Here is a 24,535-nt window from a genome sequence, read left to right as displayed (position 1 = left end):
CCCAGCTAGCAATCCATCCCAGCTAGGAACCATCCCAGCTAGGAATCCGTCCCAGCTAGGAATCCATCCCAGCTAGCAATCCGTCCCAGCTAGCAATCCGTCCCAGCTAGGAATCCATCCCAGCTAGCAATCCGTCCCAGCTAGGAATCCATCCCAGCTAGCAATCCGTCCCAGCTAGGAACCCGTCCCAGCTAGGAACCCGTCCCAGCTAGGAATCCGTCCCAGCTAGGAATCCATCCCAGCTAGGAACCATCCCAGCTAGGAATCCATCCCAGCTAGGAACCATCCCAGCTAGGAATCCGTCCCAGCTAGGAATCCCAGCCCAGCTAGGAATCCATCCCAGCTAGGAACCCGTCCCAGCTAGGAATCCGTCCCAGCTAGGAATCCGTCCCAGATAGGAATCCATCCCAGCTAGGAATCCATCCCAGCTAGGAACCATCCCAGCTAGGAATCCATCCCAGCTGGAATCCATCCCAGCTATGAATGCATCCCAGCTAGGAATCCATCCCAGCTAGGAATCCGTCCCAGATAGGAACCATCCCAGCTAGGAACCATCCCAGCTAGGAACCATCCCAGCTAGGAACCATCCCAGCTAGGAATCCATCCCAGCTAGGAACCATCCCAGCTAGGAACCATCCCAGCTAGGAACCATCCCAGCTAGGAATACATCCCAGCTGGAATCCATCCCAGCTATGAATGCATCCCAGCTATGAATCCATCCCAGCTAGGATCTATCCCAGCTATGAATCCATCCCAGCTATGAATCCATCTGAGCTAGAATTCATCCCAGCTAGGAACCATCCCAGCCAGGACCCATCCCAGCTAGAAATCCATCCCAGCTGGAACCATCCCACCTAGGAATCCATCCCAGCTAGGAATCCATCCCAGCTAGGAACCATCCCAGCTAGAAATTCATCCCAACTCAAAACCCATCCCAGCTACAAACCCTTCCCAGCACTGCTTCCCAGCCAGTGGGTCTGAGAGGTGAGGAGGCAGCACCCAGCTGTCCCCCAAGCCCTGCAGACCTGGACCTTAACCCCCCAGCCTCTGCCTGCTGGCCGGGCACAGACTTGGAGCCAGGTTTTCAGCTCCAGCCAGCTCTGGCCCTGCTTTGCCTCACACCACCCTGGCTGTGCCTTCCCTTTCTCTTTCTCCCAATGCCAGGGGCTGTGCCAGGGCCTCAGCTGGTTTGAATTGAACTGGAAGTGGCCAGAGGCAGCTGGTGTAGATCAGAGTAAATCTCCAGCTGCCAGGGCTGGCTGACAGGGGTGGGGGTTTTGCCCCAGTTCCTTCCCTTTGGAGGCAGAGAACTTTCTTGCCTCCTGGGTGACTTGGAGGTCCTCTGGGGCCTCTTTGGGGGGGCAAATCAAACTTGTGAGAGCAAAAGGACTGAGTTCATGTTTGCTGCACACCAGTGCTGCATGCATGGGGTGATGCTGCAAGATCACTGCTCAGGGGATGCTACAGGATGTTAGGTCAGTGCTGCCTGATGCCTGGAGGAGACCCTGCTCTTGTCCATCAGGTGACAGCTCAGCAGTTTAGGCTCTGGGGGAAGGTTTGCTGAGCTGCAGGTCAGCCCCCTGATAGAAGGGGGACAGCAGAGCCAAGCTTAAAGGCTTGGGGAAAGGATGGGAGGAAGTTGCAGCAGGTTGAAGGAGGAGGAGGAAGGTGGTTGAGGCCCCATCCCTGGAGGTGTTTGCAGCCAGGCTGGATGAGGCTCTGGCCAGCCTGATGTAGTGTGAGGTGTCCCTGCCCATGGCAGGGGGGTTGGAACTGGCTGAGCCTTGTGGTCCCTTCCAACCCTGACTGATTCTAGGATTCTATGATTGATGTGGAGAGCCTGGAGCTCTCTAAGTGCTGTTTTGGTGTCAGACTCTTGTAGAAGTTTCCCCCAGGTTCTTCTGTTCCAGACCTGGAGTCCCAAGGCACGTGTTGCTGGTCCTGCCTTGACAAGAGGCTCCCTCTCCTGCAGGTCCCTCATGCATCTCTGTAAGGTTGTAGAGGATCAGGCTGTGGCCACCTGCCCTTGGAAGGTGATGCCAGAGTCTGACCAAGGCTGGGAATAACAGAAGGCTGCCTGAAAAAGTGAAGCCCACGTTGGGATGGGGAACAACCTGGTAGCTGAAGCATTGGGTAGCAAGTGTCCAGGTCTTACCCACTCAGATCCTACAGGCATGACAGAACCACAGAATCATTTTGGTTGGAAACCCCTCTAAGCTCATCCAATCCAACCAGCAACCCAACCCCACCATGGCCACTAAACCCTGGCCCCAAGTGCCATGGCCACAGGTTTCTTGAGCACCTCCAGGGATGGGGACTCCCCCACCTCCCTGGGGAACCTGTTCCAATTAGCCTATGATGAGGTGGACACCACTTGGCTCTGGCTTAGAGGACTGATGGATGAGGTCAGCCCCAGCTCTCTGGCCCCATCATGTTGTACAGAGATGTCCCCTGCCCATGGGGGTGCAGAACAAGGGTTGATCCTTTCCCTGGTGCTGTCCTCCCTGCTCCTCCTCCTCCTGCCCATTCAGCCTGCCTGGCCCCAGGCAGAGCTTGCCTGTCCTCAGCAGACCTCTGTCTCCCAGCCCCTCCTAGCCTGCATTTGGTCTTGTGAAGAACTCAAACACCCTTGGCTAGAGCACCATGGTGCAGGAGAAATCAAACAGAATCACAGAACGGGAGGGGCTGGAAGGGACCTCTGGAGGTCAGTGAGTCCAACCCTCCCTGCCAGAGCAGGGTCACCCAGGGCAGGTCATCCAGGAACACATCCAGGTGGCTTTGGAATGTCTCCAGAGGTGGAGACTCCACAATCTCTCTGGGCAGCCTGCTCCAGGGCTCCAGCACCCTTAGAGAAGTTCCTCCTCACGTTTAGATGGAACTTCTGGTGGTCAGGTTGAGTGCTGTTATCCCAACATCCTCCTCCCCCTGCTCCTGCCACTTCCCTGCTGGAGTTTGCTCGGCTGCACAAATCCCTGCCCCAGAGCAGCAAACCCAAAGCACAACCAACCCCTGGTGCTCCTTCTGAATCCTAACAGAGTCAGGGACATCCTGTGCCCTCCTGCCAGCTGCCCCCCAGCCTAGCAGCCACCGGCTGCTTACCTGCAAGAAAGCACTTCCAGCAGAAACAGAGCCAGAGGGCATTGGGAAGAGCAGGAGGGATCTGGGAAGAGAAAGAAGGATCTGGGGAGAGAAGGAATGGATCTGGGAAGAGAAGGAATGGATCTGGGAAGAGAAAGAAGGATCTGGGGAGAGAAGGAATGGATATGGGAAGAGAAGGAATGGATCTGGGAAGAGAAAGAATGGATCTGGGAAGAGAAGGAATGGATCTGGGAAGAGAAAGAAGGATCTGGGGAGAGAAAGAATGGATATGGGAAGAGAAGGAATGGATCTAGGGAGAGAAAGAAGGATCTGGGGAGAGAAAGAAGGATCTGGGGAGAGAAGGAATGGATCTGGGAAGAGAAAGAAGGATCTGGGGAGAGAAGGAATGGATATGGGAAGAGAAGGAATGGATCTGGGGAGAGAAAGAAGGATCTGGGAAGAGCAGGAAGACTCTGGGAAGAGTGGGATAGTTCTGTGAAGAGAAGGAAGGATCTGGGAAGAGCAGGAAAGGAAGAGCAGGAAGGATATAGGAAGAGCAGGAAGGGATCTGGGAAGAGCTGGAGGAAGCCTGGAAAGGGCGGGGGGTCTGGGAAAAGCAGGAGGGGATCTGAGAAGATAAGGCAGGATCTGGAAAGAGCAGGAAGGATCTGGGAAGATCAGGAAGGGAAGAGCAGGAGGGATATAGGAAGAGCAAGAAGGGATCTGGGAAGAGCTGGAAGGAACCTGGGAAGTGCAGAAGGGATCTGGGAAGAGAAGGAAGGGATCTGCGAAGAGCAGAAAGGATCTGGGAAGAGCAGGGGGGATCTCGGAAGAGCAGAATGGATCTGGGAAGAGAAGGAAAGGATCTAGGAAGAGAAAGAAGGCATCTGGGAAGAGCCAGGGGGGCTCTGGGAACAGCAAGAAGGGATATGGGGAGAGAAGGAAGGGATATGCAAAGAGCAGGGGGTGTCTGGGAAGAGCCAGGGGGATCTGGGAAGAGCAGGATGGATCTGAGAAGAGCAGGAGGGATGTGGGAAGAGCAGGAGGGATGTGGGAAGAGGCAGCTGGAGCTGCTTGCTTGCAGAGGGCTGGGAGCAGGTGGCAGGCGGCTGCTCCGTGTCGGCCGCAGCTCCGGATGGTGTCAGCAGAGCCTTCAGCAGCTTTGCAGCTCAGCCCATCCCCTTGATACAGCTCATTCTCTGGCTGAGCAGAGGTTTTTCACAGCTAAACACCTTCTTTGTCTTCCTTAATTTAGTATTTTTTAATTTTTTTTTCCCTGGAGGGGGGCAGAAGTTGCATTTTGAATTTCGAGTTAACTTTTGCAATGGTTTCTTCCTGTTGAGAGGTTGTTCGAGCAGGGCTGGGGCTGCCAGTGAGAGAAGGAAAGCTGGGGGGAGTTGGGGGCTCTGCTCACCCCACACCTTGCTAAGGCAGCCCACTCCTGAGGGAATGCTGGGGCTTTGGGGGTTGGGCAGGATGGAGATGATGCTTTGGGGCTGGGCAGGATGGAGATGGTGCTTTGGGGCTGGGCAGGATGGAGGTGGTGCTTTGGGGCTGGGCAGGATGGAGCTGATGCTTTGGGGCTGGACAGGATGGAGATGGTGCTTTGGGGCTGGGCAGGATGGAGGTGGTGCTTTGGGGCTGGGCAGGATGGAGCTGATGCCTTGGGATTGGGCAGGATGGAGGTGGTGCTTTTGGGCTGGGCAGGATGGAGATGATGATTTGGGGCTGGGCAGGATGGAGATGATGCTTTGGGGCTGGGCAGGATGGAGCTGCTGCTTTGGGCTGGCAGGATGGAGGTGATGCTTTGGGCTGGACAGGATGGAGATGATGCTTTGGGGCTGGGCAGGATGGAGGTGGTGCTTTGGGGCTGGCAGGATGGAGCTGATGCCTTGGGATTGGCAGGATGGAGGTGGTGCTTTGGCTGGCAGGATGGAGATGATGCTTTGGGGCTGGGCAGGATGGAGGTGGTGCTTTGGGGCTGGGCAGGATGGAGATGATGCTTGGGCTGGACAGATGGAGATGATGCTTGGGGCTGGGCAGGATGGAGGTGGTGCTTTGGGGCTGGGCAGGATGGAGATGATGCTTTGGGGCTGGGCAGGATGGAGATGATGCTTTGGGACTGGGCAGGATGGAGGTGGTGCTTTGGGGCTGGACAGGATGGAGATGATGCTTTGGGGCTGGGCAGGATGGAGATGATGCTTTGGGGCTGGGCAGGATGGAGGTGGTGCTTTGGGGCTGGACAGGATGGAGATGATGCTTTGGGGCTGGTCAGGATGGAGGTGGTGCTTTGGGGCTGGGCAGGAGGGAGCTGCTGCTTTGGGGTTGAGCAGGATGGAGGTACTGGCAGCTGCAGCTGAGGGTGCTGAGCAGCCTTCCCCAGCTGCTGCTGCACCAGCCCATGTCCTGCTGTGCTTGCAGTTCCAAACTGAGCTCTAAGCCCCTGTGAAAGCCACATGTCAGGAGCGGAAATGAAAGGCCTCCTGATTCCGAGCTGACAGAACGATTAAAGCCACATTTCTTGGCCTGGCTACCCAACTCCAACTGCAGATATTAGGCTCAGACCTCCTCCCCCCCTCCCCCAGGGGATTCAGATTTCTAATCCCAATTTATGCAGCTAAATTCCTCTTGATTTCCCCCAGGTAGGACCCTAAATGCCTTTGTGGGCTGAGAGCCAAGGCGGAGGTGTTGTGGCTTAGAAGGGGAGCCCCACCCTGGACAGTTTGGCCCCAGAACTGGTCCCAGCTGCTTGCCCACTTCCTCTCTGCCTGTTCTTGAGGGGTTGTGCTTCTTGCCTGGGATTCTGTGTGTGTGTGTGTGTGGTGGGGGAAGGTGGGGGTCTGGGTGTCCCCATCTCCCATTTGCACTGCATGGGATGTGCAGCAAGACCAAGCCATAAAGGAAGGGCTGGGTCCAAATGTCCAATCCTAACTCCATGAGCCCCTCGCTAGAGAGAGTGGGGCTCAGAAGCTGGGAGTGAGGCTCTGCTGGGGGTCCCAGATACCCCCAGTGCTGGCCAGTTCAGACCAATGGGGCTGCTTTCATATGCTGTCATGCCAGGAGACCATGGTGATGAACAGCTTTCACCTTCTTCCCTTTTTCCCTTCCTCTCCAGCATTACAGGTCAGAAACCCTCCATCAGGCACTGATCCTCCATGGGGCCAGTGCAGGAGATGTCCCTTGCCATGGGGCTGTGGCAGAGGTGGGAACACAGAATCATAGAATCAGTCAGGGTTGGAAGGGACCTCAAGGCTCAGCCAGTCCCAACCCCCCTGCCATGGGCAGGGACACCTCACACTACAGCAGGCTGGCCAGAGCCACATCCAGCCTGGCTGCAAAAACCTCCAGGGATGAGGCTTCCACCACCTCCCTGGGCAACCTCTGCCAGTCTCTCACCACCCTCATGGGGAAGAATTTCCTCCTAGCATCCAATCTGAATCTCCCATTTCTAGTTTTGTTCCTTTCCCCCCACTCCCATCACTCCCTGACACCCTACATGGCAGCCCTGAGGTTCCCTCTGGCTCTGGGCAAATCTGTTCTTGGAAATGCTGCCTGTGGTGCAGAAGAACTAAACCTCTCCTCCACGGGCATCCCCAAAGCTGTGCTCCAGCACTTTCATTGCTGCTGCTTCTGGCCTTCCAACACCTCCTGAAGTTAGAAGAGAGACTTCTGACTTGCAGCTCCCTGCTGCAAAACCCACACAACTGCCCGGGGTGGGGAAGGTGAAGGTCTCACTGCTGCATGGTTTTTGTGAGCTCTGCTGTCACAGGAATGCTGGAGATGGACCCAAGTGAACCCTCCCTTCACCAAGGGCTGGGGGATTGCCAGCTCCAGCTGTGGTCCTTGCCCTCACAGCTGAGCCATGAATGCCTTCCACCAAAGCCCTGATGTGGGTACTGTGGGCATCGAGATGTTTCCTGAGCCCATCCAACAACCACAAAACTCTTCCAGGTGCTCCAAAGAACTGCCACAGCCTGTGGGAGGTGCAGGACAAAGTGTACCACAGCCTGCAGCTTCATGGGTCTGCAAGAGCTTCGTGCTGCCCTCCCAGTCTCTTCAGGCTGTGGAAATGCATCTCCAGCCCCTTTACAGGCAAGAACTCAACATCTTCCCCTTGTGTATCTTCTAAATGCTCCCCAGACTTGAAGTCCCTTCCTCAGCAGCCTGAAAGGTCTTTGCCAACTGAAATGATTCTATGGATACTATCCTGAGGGTCTGGATCTGCTTCCCAGGGGTTCTGCACAAACTTCTGGTGCAAAGCAAGCCTCTGGCATGGGATTGCATTTAACCACATGGCTGTGTGACTTTGCTGCCTGTTCGTGGTCACTTCCTGAGCTGGCCCAGGACAGCTGGCCTTGGAGCAGAGATCCCCACAGGGAGCCCTGAGAGGAGGAGCTAACAGGGGTTTGTCCCATTAGGGGAGATTCAGACCCTTCAGCTCCTGGGGAAGTCTCAGAGAGGATCTGTGACCAGCTTGCTCTACCTGTTAAGAGGCTCCTGTTCAGCATTGGAGCATCTTCTGGTCTCCAAAGCAGGCTCAGGAGCACTTTGCACCAGCACAAGTGTGTATGTGTGTGTGTGTGTGTGTGTGTGTGGAGGAGGGGGGCACTGAGGCCAGCCCTGTCCTGCCTGAGTGAGAAAAGTGTAGGGGAGTTATCTTCACAGTTGGAGTTTGGGTTTGGGGTTTTTATTTTTGGTTCCCTGTAGACCCTAATAGTCCCCTGGATACTTGTTGAAACCTCTGGCAAAATCTTTCCTATGGGTCAGTGCCAGGACAACCTGGCACCACTTGACAGGAGCATCCTGACGAGCCCTGCCTGCAGCCCAGTGGCTCCCGTGTGCTCTCTGAGGGGAGACCTCTCTGCTCCCTACAACCTCCCCTTTGGCATCCTCACTGCTTTGCTGACAGGCACCTGCTAGCACTTCTGTGTTCACTTCTGTGCCCCTTAGTCCAAGAAGGACATTGAGGAGCTGGAGCAGGTCCAGAGAAGGGCAATGAAGCTGGGGAAGGGTCTGGAGAAGAGAGCTGAGGAGGAGCAGCTGAGGGAGCTGGGGGTGTTAAGTGTGGGGAAGAGGAGGCTGAGGGGAGACCTCATTGCTCTCTACAGCTCCTGAGAGGAGGTTGGAGCCAGCTGGGAGTTGCTCTGTTCTCTCATGCAAGAAGTGGTAGGATAAGAGGAAATGGCCTCAAGTTGCACCAGGAGAGGTTTATGTTGGACATAAGGAACAATTTCTTCCCCAGAGGAAGAGCCTGGAGAAAAGGAGCCTAAGAGGAGACCTCCTTGCTCTCTACAGCTCCCTGAAAAGAGGTTGCAGTGAGGTGGGGGTTGGGCTCTTCTCCCTAGCCTCAGGTGATGGAAGGAGAGAAATGGCCTGAAATTGTGCCAGGGGAGGGTTAGGTTGGAGATGAGGAAAAACTTCTTTGCTGCAAGAGTGGTCAGGGATTGGCAGAGGCTGCCCAGGGAGGTGGTGGAGTCCCCATCCCCGGAGCTGTTCCAGAAACCTTTGGCCATGGCACCTGGGGACAGACATAATTTAAGGGCCGTGGTGGTGTTGGTCGCTGATTGGACTCCATGATCCTGGAGGTCCTTTGCAACTGAAGCAATTCTGTGATTCTATGTTGCACACCACGACCTGGGCCACCAGCAGGCTGCTGGCTCCGAGGGATCCTCACAAGCCAGCGTGTTTCACAGACAGCCTCCGGCAGCTGCCAGGCTGCTCTCTGCCTGAACTGGGGATTTGCTGCGTGCTGCTGCGGGCAAAGATGACTAAAAACCCACCCCGGCACCAGCCCAGGCACCCCCCTGCAAAGGGAAAGCCTTCTCCGAAGCCCCGCGGGGATCTCCAGCAGGACAACTGCCATTAACCTCTCCCTTGGAACAAGAAGGTGCAAATGAGCCCACAGCAGCCTCCTTTCTTCTGGCTGAACAAGATTGATTGAAGTACAAATTGGCGCAAATAAAGCATGTAATTAGATTAAAGCCTCTGCCTGCAGCGGGGCAAAGCGGCCGCGCCGCAGCCTGCAGCCCCCTCCCCATTCCCCCCTTCCCCAGCAGCCAGCAGCGCTCAGGGGGGGACTAGCCTCGCTGGTGGAACCCCCAGCACCCCGCAGGATGTGGCCAGGGCTGCCCCCCCGCCTTGCCCTTGATGCAACCACGCAGTGAGAGTGGGGAGACACTGGCACAGGCTGCCCGGGGAGGCTGTGGATGCCTCCTGGAGGTGTTCCAGGCCAGGTTGGATGAAGCCTTGAGCAACCTGGGCTGGTGGGAGGGGTCCCTGCCCTTGGCAGAGGGGTTGGAACTGGATGAGCTTTAAGCTCCCTTCCAATCCAAACCGTTCTGAGATTCTGGTGCTCAGCCACTCTGGCCCAGTGCAGCACCCAGCAGCTCTGTCTGGGCATGGTTTGGGTGCTGCCAGGGCACATGCATGGCCCTGCCTATTTGAACCAGCCCTGGGACCCTCTGGTCACTGAATTAAGAGGGGAAGCCACCCCCAGGCACCACCCAAACCCCGCTGTGGGTCAGGATGTGTTTGCTTTCTTCTTCTTGAGCTTCCTGCTGCCAGTTTGGGATGGGAGGGAATGGGCTTGAGCAGCTTGGGGTGTTTTGGGACATGAGTGCTCACAGCAGCCTTGGCCTCATCACCATCCCAAGTCTTCCCAGATGTAAAGGGACTGTGTAGGAAGGCTACAGCTGGGGACACTACCACACTGGCAGACACTGGGTGAACACAGGAGCTCTGTGGCTCATCAGCCCCTGCCTTCGCATGCCCCTCACCCTTCTTCTTTATGCCAGGGCCAGCAGCACATTTCCTAACCCCTCCCCACAGCAGCAAACACAGTGCTGAGCCCTGGAGGACTTAGGGGATGTGGGGGTCAGGAGGGACATGGAGGTTGCTGCAGGTCCTCAACAGTGCTTCCTCCCTAGCCAGCACTTCCCCACTGCCAGCATGTCCTCAGCTGATGGACTCTGTGGCTGCCACTCCCAGCACTCTGCCAGGATGCTGGAATGTGTGGCTTGGCTGTGGGCCAGGGTTTGTGGGCATTCAGGTCTCCCTCAGTGTCAGAAGGATGGTCCCTGGAGCAGGGGATATGGGGATGGAGGGATGCAGGAAGAGAAGAAAGTGGGGATGGAAGGATGTGGGGATGAAGGGATGTGGGAATGGATGGATAGAGGATTTGAAGGAGGGAGGCAGGGACAGAGGGAAACAGGGATGAAGGGATTCAGTGTTGTGGGGATGGAGGACAGGAAGAACTTGGGGATGGAGGGAAGAAGGGATGTGGAAATGTGGGGATGGAGGAATGGAGGAATTTGGGGATGGAGGGAGTCAGGGATGTGGAGATGGGGGGTGGGGTGATGCAGTAATGGAGAGATGAAAGGATGTAGGGATGGAGGAAAGGAGGCAATTGGGGTGGAAGGATGGAAATGTGGAGGGAAGCAGAAATACAGGGATGTGGAGATGGAAGAATGGATGGATGTGGAGATGGAAGAATGGATGGATCTGGGGGTGGAAGCATGGAGAGATGGAGGGAAGCAGAGATGCAGGGATGTGGAGATGGAAGAATGGATGGATGTGGAGATGGAAGAATGGATGGATCTGGGGGTGGAAGCATGGAGAGATGGAGGGAAGCAGAAATAGAGGAATGTGGAGATGGAAGAATGGATGGATTTGGGGTGGAAGGATGGAGATGTGGAGGGAAGCAGAGATGCAGGGATATGGAGATGGAAGAATGGATGGATCTGGGGGTGGAAGGATGGAGATGTGGAGGGAAGCAGAAATACAGGGATGTGGAGATGGAAGAATGGATGGATGTGGAGATGGAAGAATGGATGGATGTGGAGATGGAAGAATGGATGGATCTGGGGGTGGAAGCATGGAGAGATGGAGGGAAGCAGAAATAGAGGAATGTGGAGATGGAAGAATGGATGGATTTGGGGTGGAAGGATGGAGATGTGGAGGGAAGCAGAGATGCAGGGATATGGAGATGGAAGAATGGATGGATCTGGGGGTGGAAGGATGGAGATGTGGAGGGAAGCAGAGATGCAGGGATATGGAGATGGAAGAATGGATGGATCTGGGGGTGGAGGATGGAGATGTGGAGGAAGCAGAGATGCAGGGATATGGAGATGGAAGAATGGATGGATCTGGGGGTGGAAGGATGGAGATGTGGAGGGAAGCAGAAATAGAGGAATGTGGAGATGGAAGAATGGATGGATTTGGGGTGGAAGGATGGAGATGTGGAGGGAAGCAGAAATAGAGGATATGGAGATGGAAGAATGGATGGATTTGGGGTGGAAGGATGGAGATGTGGAGGGAAGCAGAGATGCAGGGATATGAAGATGGAAGAATGGATGGATCTGGGGGTGGAAGGATGGAGATGTGGAGGGAAGCAGAGATGCAGGGATGTGGGGATAGAGGCATGAGGGGCTGCAGGAAGCCCTGCAATGGGACTCTAAGAGCACGATGCAGCTGTGTGTGAGGCTTATCTGCATCTCAGCAGCAGTTGTGTGCCGGTTTGTTTGGTTTGGGTTTTTCTCACAGACTTTCTGCAACATTTGGAAGTGACCAGAAGTTTCTTCCCTGGAAGCTCCTCACCCCTATTGTCCTCACAGCCATTCACTGCAGATCACCATGAGAAACTTCTTTTCAGGAGGGAGCTGGAGGCTGCAGCCGATCAATCAGTCAGTCAATCACTCAGTCAATCCATCACCTTGCTCACAGCGTGAGACAAGGGAGAGAATACCCATGCAGGGCTGAATGGGTTGCTCCCTGGGGTGGGTACAAAGCTGGAGACCCCCAGACTGAGCCCAGATTTGCAGCAGGGTGACTGCCTTCAGGCAGGAGGTGAGCACTGCTCAGCTCTGCACCCGGCTTCAGCTGGCCCCTTAGAATCCCAGAATGGTTTGGGTTGGAAGGGACCTTAAAGCTCATCTAGTCCTAACTCCCCCTGCCATGGACAGGGACACCTTCCACTGGATCAGGTTGTTCAAGGCCCCATCCAACCTGGTTTTTGACACTGCTTGAAGCCTCCACAACTTCTCTGGGCAACTTGTTCCAGTGCCTCACCACTCTCTTGGGGTAAAATTGCTTCCAATTTCTAAATCCAACTGCTTCCACTTTGAAGCCATTACTTCTCATCCTGTCTCTCCATATCTTTTCTCAAAGCCCCTTTCCAGCTCTCCAGCTGGAAGGTTGCTTTAAGGTCTCCTTGGAACCTTTTCCTCTCCAGGCTGATACCAAACTGGGAGGCTTGGCTGAGACACCTGAAGGCTGTGAGGCCATTCAGAGACTTGGACAGCCTGAGAGCTGGGCAGAGAGGAACCTGATGAGGGTCAACAAGGAGAAGAGCAGAGTCCTGCAGCTGGGAAGGAATAAAAACTGCAGCAGTACAGGATGGGAGAGGATCTGCTGGAGGGCAGCCCTGTGGAGAAGGACCTGGGAGTGCTGGGGGATGACAAGTTCTGCATGGGACAGCAATGTGCCCTGGGGGCCAAGAAGGCCAATGGGGTCCTGGGGGGCATTCAGAGTGTGTCCAGCAGAGCCAGGGAGGTTCTCCTCCCTCTGTACTCTGCCCTGGTGAGGCCACACCTGGAATATTGCATCCAGTGCTGGGCTCCCCAGTTCAGGAGGGACAGGGATCTGCTGGGAGAGTCCAAGGGAGAGCTCCAAGGATGCTGAAGGGACTGGAGCACTGCCTGGTGTGAGAGGCTGAGAGCCCTGGGGGTGGTTAGTGTGGAGAGGAGAAGACTGAGAGGGGATTTAATAAATGTTTATAAATATCTGAGGGCTGGGGATCAGGAGGGAGGGGACAGGCTCTGCTCAGCTGCACCCTGGGATAGGACAAGGGGCAATGGATGGAAACTCCAGCACAGGAGGTTCCACCTCAACATGAGGAGGAATTTCTTCACTGTGAGGCTCACAGAGCACTGGAACAGGCTGCCCAGAGAGGTTGTGGAGTCTCCTTCTCTGGAGACTTTCAGGCCCCATCTGGATGTGTTCCTGTGTGACCTGTGCTGGATTCTCTGCTCCTGCTCTGGCAGGGGGGTTGGACTCAATGATCTTCAGAGGTCCCTTCCAACCCCTAACATCCTGTGAGAACTTACATCCAAGAGGAGCCTTCCAGTGCTTCCTTTGTGCTGCTGATCCCCTCCAGATATGCAGCACCCCCCCACCAAGTGCACCCAGACTCCTTGTCATGGGCTATCAGTGCTGGGTGACACCCAAGACATGGTTGCTACTTCAGATCTGCAAAGCCCTCAGGCTCACTGCTACTCTGCCTGCAGTTCAGCAGAGTTAAGGCTTTGTGATTTCCTCTGTTGGCCTGGAGACAAACAGAGTTTGAAATCAGACACCTTCTCAGGCAATGCCTTCTCACTACATAACTCCAATACAATGTCTTCTGAAAGTTCTTTCACGTTAAATTTGTGAGGTGCTACCTCAGCTGGGGGGGGCTGAGCTATATATTTCTTGCCCCCCCCCAGTTATAGAATCATAGAATAGTTTTGGCTGGAAGAGACCTTTAGGATTATCAACTCCAACCCTTAACCCAGCACTGCCAGGGCACCACTAAACCATGGCCCTCAGCACCACATCTGCACAGCTTTGAGACCTCTCCAGGGCACTGCCCTGGGCAGCCTGGGCCAGGGCTTGACAACTCTCAAGGGGATGGAATTGTTTCTCATGTCCAACCTAAACCTTCCCTGGCACAACTGGAGGCCATTCCTCTTGTCCTATTGCTTGGGTTTTTTCGGACTGACTCCTACCTGACTCCAACCTCCTTTCAGAGGGTTGTAAAGAGCCACATGGTCTCCCCCTCAGCCTCCTCTTCTGCAGACTAAAAACCCCAGGTCCTCCTCATCAGCCCTGATCTCCAGACCCTTCACCAGCTTCATTGCCCTTCTCTGGACCTGCTTCAACAACCTCAGGTGGCCTCTGATAGAGGAGAGCTCCCCAAGGATCAGCCTCCCACTGGAGCCTGTGCTTCCCTCTGCTCTAGTGGATGGCATCCCTCCTTCCACCCAGCAGGGTGCCCGTGGCCATGCAGCCCCCTGGAGCTCAGCAGCCAGCTGGGCCAACCCCCCCAGGGGCTGGCAGGAGCTGGAGAAGCTTGGGTGGCTGTGCTGTGCCCAGCAGCTGAGGCTTGTAGCCAACCAGCCCAGCCTGAGCAGAAACCTGGACCTGCTGGGGTGACTGTGAGGCTGCCTGCCAGAGGTTTGGGAGGGTTGTGATGTCCAACACACATTGGCAGGGGTGGTTTGGGGCCACCTCTGAGACAAACCCACAGCACAGGCAGAAATTCCACCCCAGCCATCACCCCATGGTGGGGCTAAGGCAGTGGGAGGCAGGGAGAGGTAGAATTTCAAGGGCCATCTCTGCAGCCCTTCTGACACAGCCTCCAAGCCTGTGCTGGGGAGATGATTCTTTCCATCTCCGTTTTACCCTGGGATAGGACAAGGGACAATGGATATAAACCACAGCACAGGAGGTTCCAGCTCAACATGAGGAGGAACTTCTTCCCTGTGAGGCTCACAGAGGACTGGAACAGGCTGCCCAGAGAGGTTGTGGAGTCTCCTTCTCTGCAGACTTTCAAACCCATCTGGATGTGTTCCTGTGTGACCTGTGCTGGATTCTCTGCTCCTGCTCTGGCAGTGGGGGTGGACTGGAAGATCTCTGGAGGTCCTTTCCAACTCCTGTGAGCCTCTGGGATCCTGTGATCTCATGAACAAGTGCCACCAGCTGAACACAACGACCACAGTGCAAACTGAGTGCAGAGCTGCCCTCTTCCCTCCCTGCTTGCTCATGGCTCTGGGAAGGAGGGAGGATGTGAACCTCAGTGTGGGATGGGACTTGCTTGCTCCAGCCCTCTGAGAGCCCACCCAAGAGCTGTGCTCACATGCCCATGCCCATGCCCAGGCAGAGCAATGAGCCAGCTTCTCATTGTCCCTGATGACACCCATCACCTTTTCTCCTGTGGGTACAACACTGAGGAAAGGTTTCCCACTGCCTTCACCCATGGATGGAGCTGCTCCAGAGGTTTAGATAAGCCTTTGGGAAGGGGCTGGGAAGCAGAGATTTTGGCTGCAGGCCATGTCCTGTCCTGACTGGCGGTGCTGCGCAATGCCAGTGGCCTTGTCCCCTGGCTGTCATTTTCCAAGCAAGCCTTGCACCCCGACAGATGTGGAGGCAGCTGGCGTCTCACATGCTGTTGACTCCTTGTTTCCAGCTGCTGCAGCTCATTAAAAGGAGCTATGGTACACTTAATCCTTGCCTAATGTCACTTTCCCCTTGAAGCTGTTGCTGCAGTGATGATCACGGTGTTGATGTGGCTGGGAGGAAAAGGGACAGTGGTCCACAGCCTGTGCTTGGGAACTGCTTGGGGCTGCTGAGCCAAAGAGAACACATTCCTGTGGGGAAGGGCAGGTACAAGCTGGCCAGGAGGCTGGAAATGAGGAGATGGCTCCCAGCTGCCCAAGCCAGGGAATTCCAGCACAGCCTCTTGAACATATGGTGGGATGAGGGGCACAAAGGAGAACCCAGCAGGTTCCACCTGAACAGGAGGAGAAAATTCTTTGTTGTGAGGGTGCTGGAGGCCTGGAGCAGGCTGCCCAGAGAGGTTGTAGAGTCTCCCTCTCTGGAGAGATTCCAACCCCAGCTGGCCCATTGTGATCCTGGGCAAGCTGCTGTAGGTGTCCTGCTTTAGCAGGGGGTTGGACTGGATGATGCTCAGAGGTCCTTTCCAACCCCCACCATGCTGGGATTCTTTGCATGTATTTTTTCCTAAGTGAGGTACAGAAGCAGGAACAGCCTTGAAAGCCTCAGCCAGCCTGTGGGATTTGTGATTTTTTTTTTTCTTTTTTTCCTTTCAATTGTTCCAGATTATTCCAGAGCAGAGACCTGAGTGCCCATCTCCCTTCCCTGAGCTCTTCCCCAGAAGGTATTAACCATCTCCACAGATCAGAGCATGCATCCTTCTCTGTGCTGAGACCTCTGCAAACTGGGAAAGCTGCAACCTGCAGCTGAGCTGCTTCAGGTCTGTGCAGCCTCAGGGATCACTAAGAGTGTTTCCCCCCTTCCCTTCCCCTGTTTCCCCCCCCCCCCCCTTTTCTGCATTTATATCCAGCCTCTTCCTCACCAGTTGAGAACAAAAGGATTGAGGCAACATCTTGAGCCCAAAAGATTTTTGGAAAATCCAGATCTGTTTTGAGACTGCAGAGGCCAATTTCCCGGGGAAAACCATGCAAGGCTGCATCAATCCAATCACCTGGTTTTATTTAAGCCCATAAGCTGAAATCATCCACCTAAGATAATCATTTCCAAGCCAGTCTGGATTTGATTCAGATAAGACAATGACTGACTGGCAGGTTTGTAAACCTTTTTCCCCCACTGTCATTATTTTTTTTCCTCTTTCCCTGTGGCCCCTTCTACATTTCTGAAAGGGACCAGAGCAGGATGGAGTGATGGTAAGAGCTTTCCTTGCCTGGCCAGAAACAAAAATGAGCAGCACCCCCTCATTCCCCACTCTCCCAGCACGGAGAATGCCTTTCATCTAAACAACTCAGCTTTGGACCATTTCCCCAGATTGATTCGGACCTCAGAGAGCTAAGCAGAGACAGGCAGGACCCCCCAGTTTTCCCGCCCCTTGCACCAACGCTGTTTTGGTCTAGGCTCGCCTGAAATCCCTCCCTGGCTGACTCGGGGCAGTGGTGATGCTAAATCAGCTCCTGGCAAGAAGGAATTTCTGCGGAGCGGCGAGCAGGGTGCTGTGGGAGCCCCAGACGAGCGTGGGGTGGTCGGGCAGAGCAGGCTGCGTGTGGCGGCGGTGGTGTTAGCTCAGGTGTGGTTGTTGGTGCAGGTGTGGAGGGGCCCTTTGGCTCGGGGGGCGCAGAGCGGGGCCGTGCGAGCGGCGCCGTGCGAGCGGCGGGGCCGGGGCCGTTCCCTGCGCGGCCTATAGGCGGCGCTGTGGCGCAGGTCTCTCGGGACCCCCCGCGGTGCCCTAGCGGCAGCAAGGGGAGTCTGCGGCACACTGGTGACGGGAGGACGGCCGACCCGGCAGGGGACGGGAGGGGGGGGGTCACACCAACTATCACCTAATTAAGAGCAGGTGGGAGCCCACCGTCACCTCCAATTAATGAAATGGGGGAAAGCTATTATTAATTAAGATTCAGGGAGACAGGTATTATAAATTCAAGATATGGGGGATACAAGGTTTATAATTAAGGAATATGGGGACAGAAAGGTATTCATAATTAAGAGAAGGGGGAGCAAAGATAGTATAATTCAAGATATGGGGGAAAAATAGATATTATAAATTTAAGATTTGGGATAAAAGGTATTATAATTAAGATATGGGGGGAAAGAACTAATATTCATTAAGATATGGGGGGCAAGGGTATTATAATTAAGAGAAGGGGGAGAACGGGAAAGTATCAATTACGATATGGGGGAAAAGATACTATACTTACGGATTTGGCGATATACGGTATTAATAATTAAGATTCTGGGGGGAAAGCTTATAATAAGATATGTGGAAAAATATTATAAAAAAAGAAATATAGGTATAAATAATAAAAAAAACTAGATATGGAAAAATTAATTAAATATGGGACAACTATTATAATTAAGATATGGGCGAAAATATTAAAATTAAGAAATGGGATAAACTATTATAATTAAGATTTGGAAAATATATAATAAGATTTGGGAAAAATATATATATAAGATATTGGAAATATAATAATTAAGATATTGGATAAAAGTATTATACATTAAATAATGGGAAAAAATTATAATAAGATTGGGATAAATTTACTATAAGATTTGGAAGAAATATAAGTATATATAAAAAATAAATGGGAAAGATTATATTAATATGATGGGAGAAAGATTATTAATAATTAAGATATGTATAAAGGTAATATAATATAAGATTGGGTGAAAATATTAATAAGATATGGGAAACGATATAATTATAGATATGGGAAAAAGGTATAATTAAGATATGGGAAAATATAATAATTAAGATATGGAAATATTATAATTAATGGGGAAAAATTATATTAAGATATGGGGGAAATATATTATAATTACGATCTGAGAAGAATATTATAATTAAGATAGTGCGAAATATAATAATTAAGATATGGGATAAATTATTATAATTAAGATATATGGGAAATAATTATAATTAAGATATGGAGAAAAGTATTATAATTAAGATATGGGATAAAGTATTATAATTAAGATATGTGGAAACGATTATAATTAGATATGGGAGACAAGATATTATAATTAAGATTGGGATACAGTATTATAATTAAGCATATGGGATAAAGTATATAATTAAGTAAATTTGGCCAAAATATTATAATTAAGATATGGAGAAAGGAATTATAATTAAGATATGGGAAAAAGTATTATAATTAATATATGGGAGAAAGTATTATAATTAAGATATGGATAAAGATATTATAATTAAGATATGGGAAAGATAATATAATTAAGATATGGGGAAAATATTATAATTAAGATATGGGAAAATATTATAATTAAGATATGGGAAAATATTATAATTAAGATATGGGATAAAGTATTATAAATTAAGATATGTTGGAAAGATATTATAATAAATTTGGGATAAGGTATTATAATTAGATTTGGATAAAGTATTATAATTAAGATATGGGTAGAAAGTATTATAATTAAGAATTGGGATAAATATTATAATTAAGATTTGGGGATAAATATTATAATAAGATATGGGAAAATATATATAATTAAGAATATGTGAAAAGTATTATAATTAAGATATGGTGGGAAAGATATTATAATTAGATATGGGAAAATATTATAAATATAAATATAGTTGGAAAGATATTATAATTTAAGATATGGATAAAATATTATAATTAATATTGGGGGAAAATATTATAATTAAGATATGGGAAAGATATTATAATTAAGATATTGGATTTAAAGTATTAAACTTAAGATATGGGGGAAAGATATTATATTAAGATTTGGGATAAATATTATAATTATATATGGGAAAAAGTATTAAAATTAAGAATTTGGGAAAAGATTATAATAAGATGATAAAGTATTATAATTAAGATTGGGAGAAAAGTATTATAATTAAGATATTGGGACGAAAGCTATAAATTAAGATTTGGGATAGAGGAACTTATATAAGATATGGGAAAAATACTAAATTAAGAATTGGGAAACAGTGTATTATAATTAAGATTTGGGATAAAGTATTATAATTAAAAAAGAATAAAATCAACAAGAATGGGGAAAGATATTAATAATTAAGCTATGTAACGATATTATAATTAATATATGGGGGAAAATATTAATAATTAAGATATGTAAAATATAATAATAAATATGGTGGAAATATTAAATTAAGATATGGGGAAAGTATTATCATTAAGATATGGGAAAATATTATATTAGATATGGCTAATATTAAAATTAAGATATGGGAAAATATTATAATTAAATAATTGCGGAATGATATTATAATTACAGATATTTGGATAAAATATTATAATTAAATTTGATAAAGATATTATAATTAATATATGGGATAAAGTATTAAAATTAAATATGGGAAATATTATAATTAAGATATGGGAAAAAATTATAATTAAAAATTGGAAAACGTATTATAATTAAGATATGGGGAAAGAATTAAAATTAATATGGGGAAAGATATTAAAATTAAGATATGGGGGAAGACTATTATAATTACGATATGGGATAAAGGTATTTATTCAATTAAGATATGGGGGGCGAAAGATATTATAATTAAGATATGGGGGTACCCACTTCTTACACACACCATCAAAGTTTGTCCCCACAACACCAACCTCACATTTCACCCTGACAACACCAACCTCACATTTTGTCCCCACAACACCAACCTCACATTTCACCCTGACACAACACCAACCTCACATTTTGCCCTCACAACACCAACCTCACATTTTGCCCTCACAACACCAACCTCACATTTTGCCCTCACAACACCAACCTCACATTTCACCTCCTCAACACCAACCTCACATTTTGCCCTCACAACACCAACCTCACATTTCGCCCTGACAACACCAACCTCACATTTCACCTCCTCAACACCAACCTCAGATTTCACCCTCACAACACCAACCTCACATTTTGCCACTGTTCCACCTCACCCTTGCCACACACTGCAAGGATCCTGCTCTGCGTCTCCCTGACTTGGGAGTGTTTTTTTTCTCAACCAGCCAGAGAGAAGACACTGAAACACAGAGCTGCTGCTGCTGCTTACAGGTGGCAAACCCTGTGCTTTAAATCAGTCCTGCAGAGAGCCCTGGGCCTTGCCTTCCTGTGACAATGGAAGACTTAGTCCCTTTTCAGCCTGGGTTTCCCATCCCGAGAAGAGCTCCTGAGCATACACCACCAGGCACAGCCTGTGTGAAAAGCCCTGCCATGGGCCAAGCCTTGGCTCAGAGTTCAATCTGAGGTGATGTCCATCACTTTTAGTACAAAATCCCTAATTTATGACTCCTCCAGCACTGGTGAGACTAAAGTAAACAGCATTTACACCTCGTGTCCTCCACAGCCGTGCCCCTGTTCAAATCCCCTGGGAATGTGCAGGATGGGATAACTTACCCTTTCTCAGGGCTCCTGCTGTCATCCCCTGCTCAGACTTATCCAACCCAAGGGGTCTAGGGGCTGGAAAATTCCTCAGTGACGTGGTTGGGAGCAGGTGTGAGCCTTTCTAGAGGTGTAAATCAGGAGGGGAGGGTCATGGAGGATCCTTCTCAGGATCACTGTTCCTGGAGGTGCTCAAGAAATGTGTGAGCATAGCACTTTGGGGCATGGTTTAATGGCCATGGTGGTGTTGGGTTGATGGTTGGACTCAATGATCATAGAGTCATAGAATCAGTCAGGGTTGGAAGGGACCTCAAGGATCAGCCAGTTCCAACCCTCCTGCCATGGGCAGGGACACCTCACACTACAGCAGGCTGGCCAGAGCCTCATCCAGCTTGGCTTTAAAAACCTCCAGGGATGAGGCTTCCACCACCTCCCTGGGCAATCTGTTCCAATGTCTCACCACCTTCATGGGGAAGAACTTCTTCCTCACATCCAAGTCTGAATCTCTCCACTTCCAGCTTTGTTCCATTCCCCCCAGTCCTGTCACTGCCTGATATCCTAGAAGGTCCCTCGCCAGTTTTCTTGTAGCTCCCTTCAGATCCTGGAGGGCCACAAGAAGGTCACCTCAGAGCCTTCTCTTCTCCAGATTGAACAACCCTAACTCTCTCAGTCTGTCCTCATAGGAGAGGTGCTCCAGCCCTCTGCTCATCCTCATGGATCCAGTTGAGCTCCTCTGCAACTGAAACAATTCTGTGATTGTGTTGCACATCACAGCTGGATGTTCTTAGAGGGCTTTTGGACTGGATGTTCTTGGAGAGCTTTTGGACTGGATGTTCTTGGAGAGCTTTTGGACTGGATGTTCTTGGAGGGCTTTTGGACTGGATGTTCTTGGAGGGCTTTTCCAACCAAAGCAGCTCTATGATTCTGTGGGTGTCTGTGCAGTTGTGGTGGTGGAGATGAGGCATACAAAGGCTCACATGGAGCCCTGGGTCAGCATTGCATAGATTGGATTCGGTGCAAGGACAAAGGGAGGGGGAAGAGGAGAATGTGCACACCTCATGATGTGCCAAAGCTTCCTCAGGACAATCCTCCACGTGGCAGCTCACATAAATATGGTGATCCAAGTCCATCAGGGCTGTGCTGCTGTCCCCAGGCTGCAGCCTCTACTGCAGGACCTTTTACTGTAGGATCTTTGAGGGAGCTAAGATGCTTCTCCTGCTCTAGAAGCTGCTGGTCTTGAGACACCTCTGAACACAAGTGACCCCAGCAATGCCATTAACCACAGCCATGTCCCACCCTGAGGACCTGCAGAGCCAGGCATGAGGCACACAGGTCTGCCCACAGGTCACATCAGCACCTCAGAGCACTCAGCACAAGAACTACCCCAATCTAGGCAAACAAAGGCAATGTTGCTATGCAGCAGTAAGCAATGCTCAGGGGTTTTGTTCTCTTCTGGGAGATTTCTGTTCCTCCAGTCCTTCTCCACCAGAAAAACTCGGTGGATCTGTTCTCAGCTTCTTGAGAAGGTAACCACTATAATAATCAGCCAGTGGTGCTCTTAGGTCTTTACTTACCTCTTTTCCATCAAGTGTTGGCTCCACACTGGGCAACCCCTGTGTGCTTATTAGCTCTAGCATCTCTGGGAAAACCTTTCTGCTCCTCCTCTACACTCCCACGTGGTCCATGAGCATCCCATCTCTCAGGGTGCTTACACGTTTAGAGCACAAAGGGCAACAACTCATCCCAGCACAATCAACAGAGCTGAGGTAATTAATGTAATGCAGTTCCACCCTGGGCAGGTGCTTGCTCAAAAGACATTTATCATCAAGATGCTGTAAGAAAAGAGACCACATACCTGCAGGCTCCTCCATGCTGCTGGCAGCAGTGGTGGGGGGAGCAGCTGGGATCTCTGTGCAGGACAGCAGGAAGCAGGCAGGAAAGGAAAGGAGATAAAAGGAGGAGGTGTTAGTCCAGATCCCCAAGAGCCTGGCCTCTGCACACATCACATTTCCCCATCTCAACCATGTCTATCAGCAAGGAGCATATCCCAACCAGCTCCTTCAGCAAGGAGCATATCCCAACCATGCCCATCAGCAAGGAGTGTATCCTAACTATTCCCATCAGCAAGGAACATATCCCAGCTATGTCCTTCAGCAAGGAGCATATCCCTGCTATGTTCTTCAGCAAGGAACATATCCCAACTATGTCCTTCAGCAAGGAGCATATCCCTGCTATGTTCTTCAGCAAGGAGCATATCCCAACTATGTCCATCAGCAAGGAACATATCCAACTATGTCCTTCAACAAGGAGCATATCCCAACCATGTCTATCAGCAAGGAGCATATCCCAACCAGCTCCTTCAGCAAGGAGCATATCCCAACCATGCCCATCAGTAAGGAGCATATCCCAACCATCTCCTTCAGCAAGGAGCATATCCCAACCATGCCCATCAGCAAGGAGCCTTTCAAGAGCCCCAGGAAGCAGCACACCAGGACTGTACCAGCTGGGGAACTGGGCCTCCCAAAGGGATGGGGGAAAGGGTTTTGTAAACTGAAAATCTCAGTGTGTGGCTAAAAGCAAAAGCTACAACCAGGCAGATAACTGCTAGGTGCCACAGCCAGCAGTCACTCTGCTGCCCAGACACAACCTGCTGCAACTGCTGGGTCCCAGCTTGCACCCTAGGGTGAGGGATGTTCTTGCAAGGCACGGAGGGTCCTTAAGCCAGGCAGGACATTCCCCAGCCCCAGCAGGCAATGGGAGAGTAGCTGCCTGTCCCTGGGTTGTCCTTTCCAGCTGCTGTTCCCATCCATGGCTGAAGCAGTGCTATCACTCCTGTGTGAGATAGGATGGAGGTGAAGCATTGGCTCAGCCTGTTGGGATCCAGGGGTTATCTCACCCACAGGAAGGAAACACAAACACATCTGGTGCCAGTGCAACAGGCCCTGGCTTTGGTTGGGGGCTGGCTTTGCAGAGCTGGAACAATGTAAAGTTCTGGATCTTCATGCCCAAGTCTGGCTGTGTTTGTTGATGCCAAAAAGGATGGAGTGCAGCTGGGGTGTGTTCCATGCTCCCAGCTCCTTTCCTCAGGGCACACACACACACACAGAGCTCCCATTGCTGACATCTTTTGTGCGTTTAGGGCACAGGGCTGAAATTTCTGTGTGTCCCTGGGAATCCTGATGGGGAAACACCCTACCAGCTCATTTTGAAAGTGGAATTTAGGCACAAGCTGTGAGCTGGCATCTGCCTCCTTCTGCTTTTGCTGTCAGGAACCTGTGTGACCACGGAGGAAGGGTTTGCTGGGGTCTGTCTGCATTGCAGTGATGGCAGCTCATAGGGCTGCAGCTCACTTAGGATTATCTTAGAGTCACAGAATCATAGATCCCTGGGTCTGTTTAGTCTGGAGAAGAGAAGGCTGAGAGGGATCTGATCAATGTCTATCAATAGCTGAGGGGTGGGGATCAGGAAGAGGGGGCCAGGCTCTGTTGGGTGGTGCACAGTGATAGGACAATGAACAAAGGAGACAAACTTGAACAGAGAAGATTTCAGCTCCACAGGAGGAGAAACTTCTTTCCAGTGAGAGTGACAGAGCCCTGGAGCAGGCTGCCCAGGGGGTTGTGGAGTCTCCTTCTCTGGAGCCTTTCCAACCCCACCTGGATGCATTCCTGTGCAGACTGCCCTGGGTGATGCTGCTCTGGCAGGGGGGTTGGACCTGATGATCTCTGGAGGTCCCTTCCAACCTCTGATATACTGTGAGACTGTGAGACTGTGATAGAATCCCAGACTGGTTTAGGTGGGAAAGGAACCTTTAAAGCTC

General features: G+C 50.9%; 1 protein-coding gene across 1 annotated transcript in view; it reads right to left on the bottom strand.

Moving 5' to 3' along the window:
• NTN1 (netrin 1) overlaps positions 1-24,535 on the bottom strand; it is a 135,672-nt gene that overhangs the window by 2,483 nt on the left and 108,654 nt on the right. The window contains exon 4 of the mRNA XM_054394042.1: positions 22,574-22,627. Coding sequence (XP_054250017.1) covers positions 22,574-22,627 — 54 coding nt within the window. The remainder of the gene's footprint in view (positions 1-22,573; positions 22,628-24,535) is intronic.

Source organism: Indicator indicator, chromosome 29, assembly GCF_027791375.1.
Source record: "Indicator indicator isolate 239-I01 chromosome 29, UM_Iind_1.1, whole genome shotgun sequence".
Taxonomy (NCBI): Eukaryota; Metazoa; Chordata; class Aves; order Piciformes; family Indicatoridae; genus Indicator; species Indicator indicator.
The sequence above is the reverse complement of the archived record's forward strand: the minus strand, read 5'-3'. Positions and strand labels throughout refer to the sequence as shown.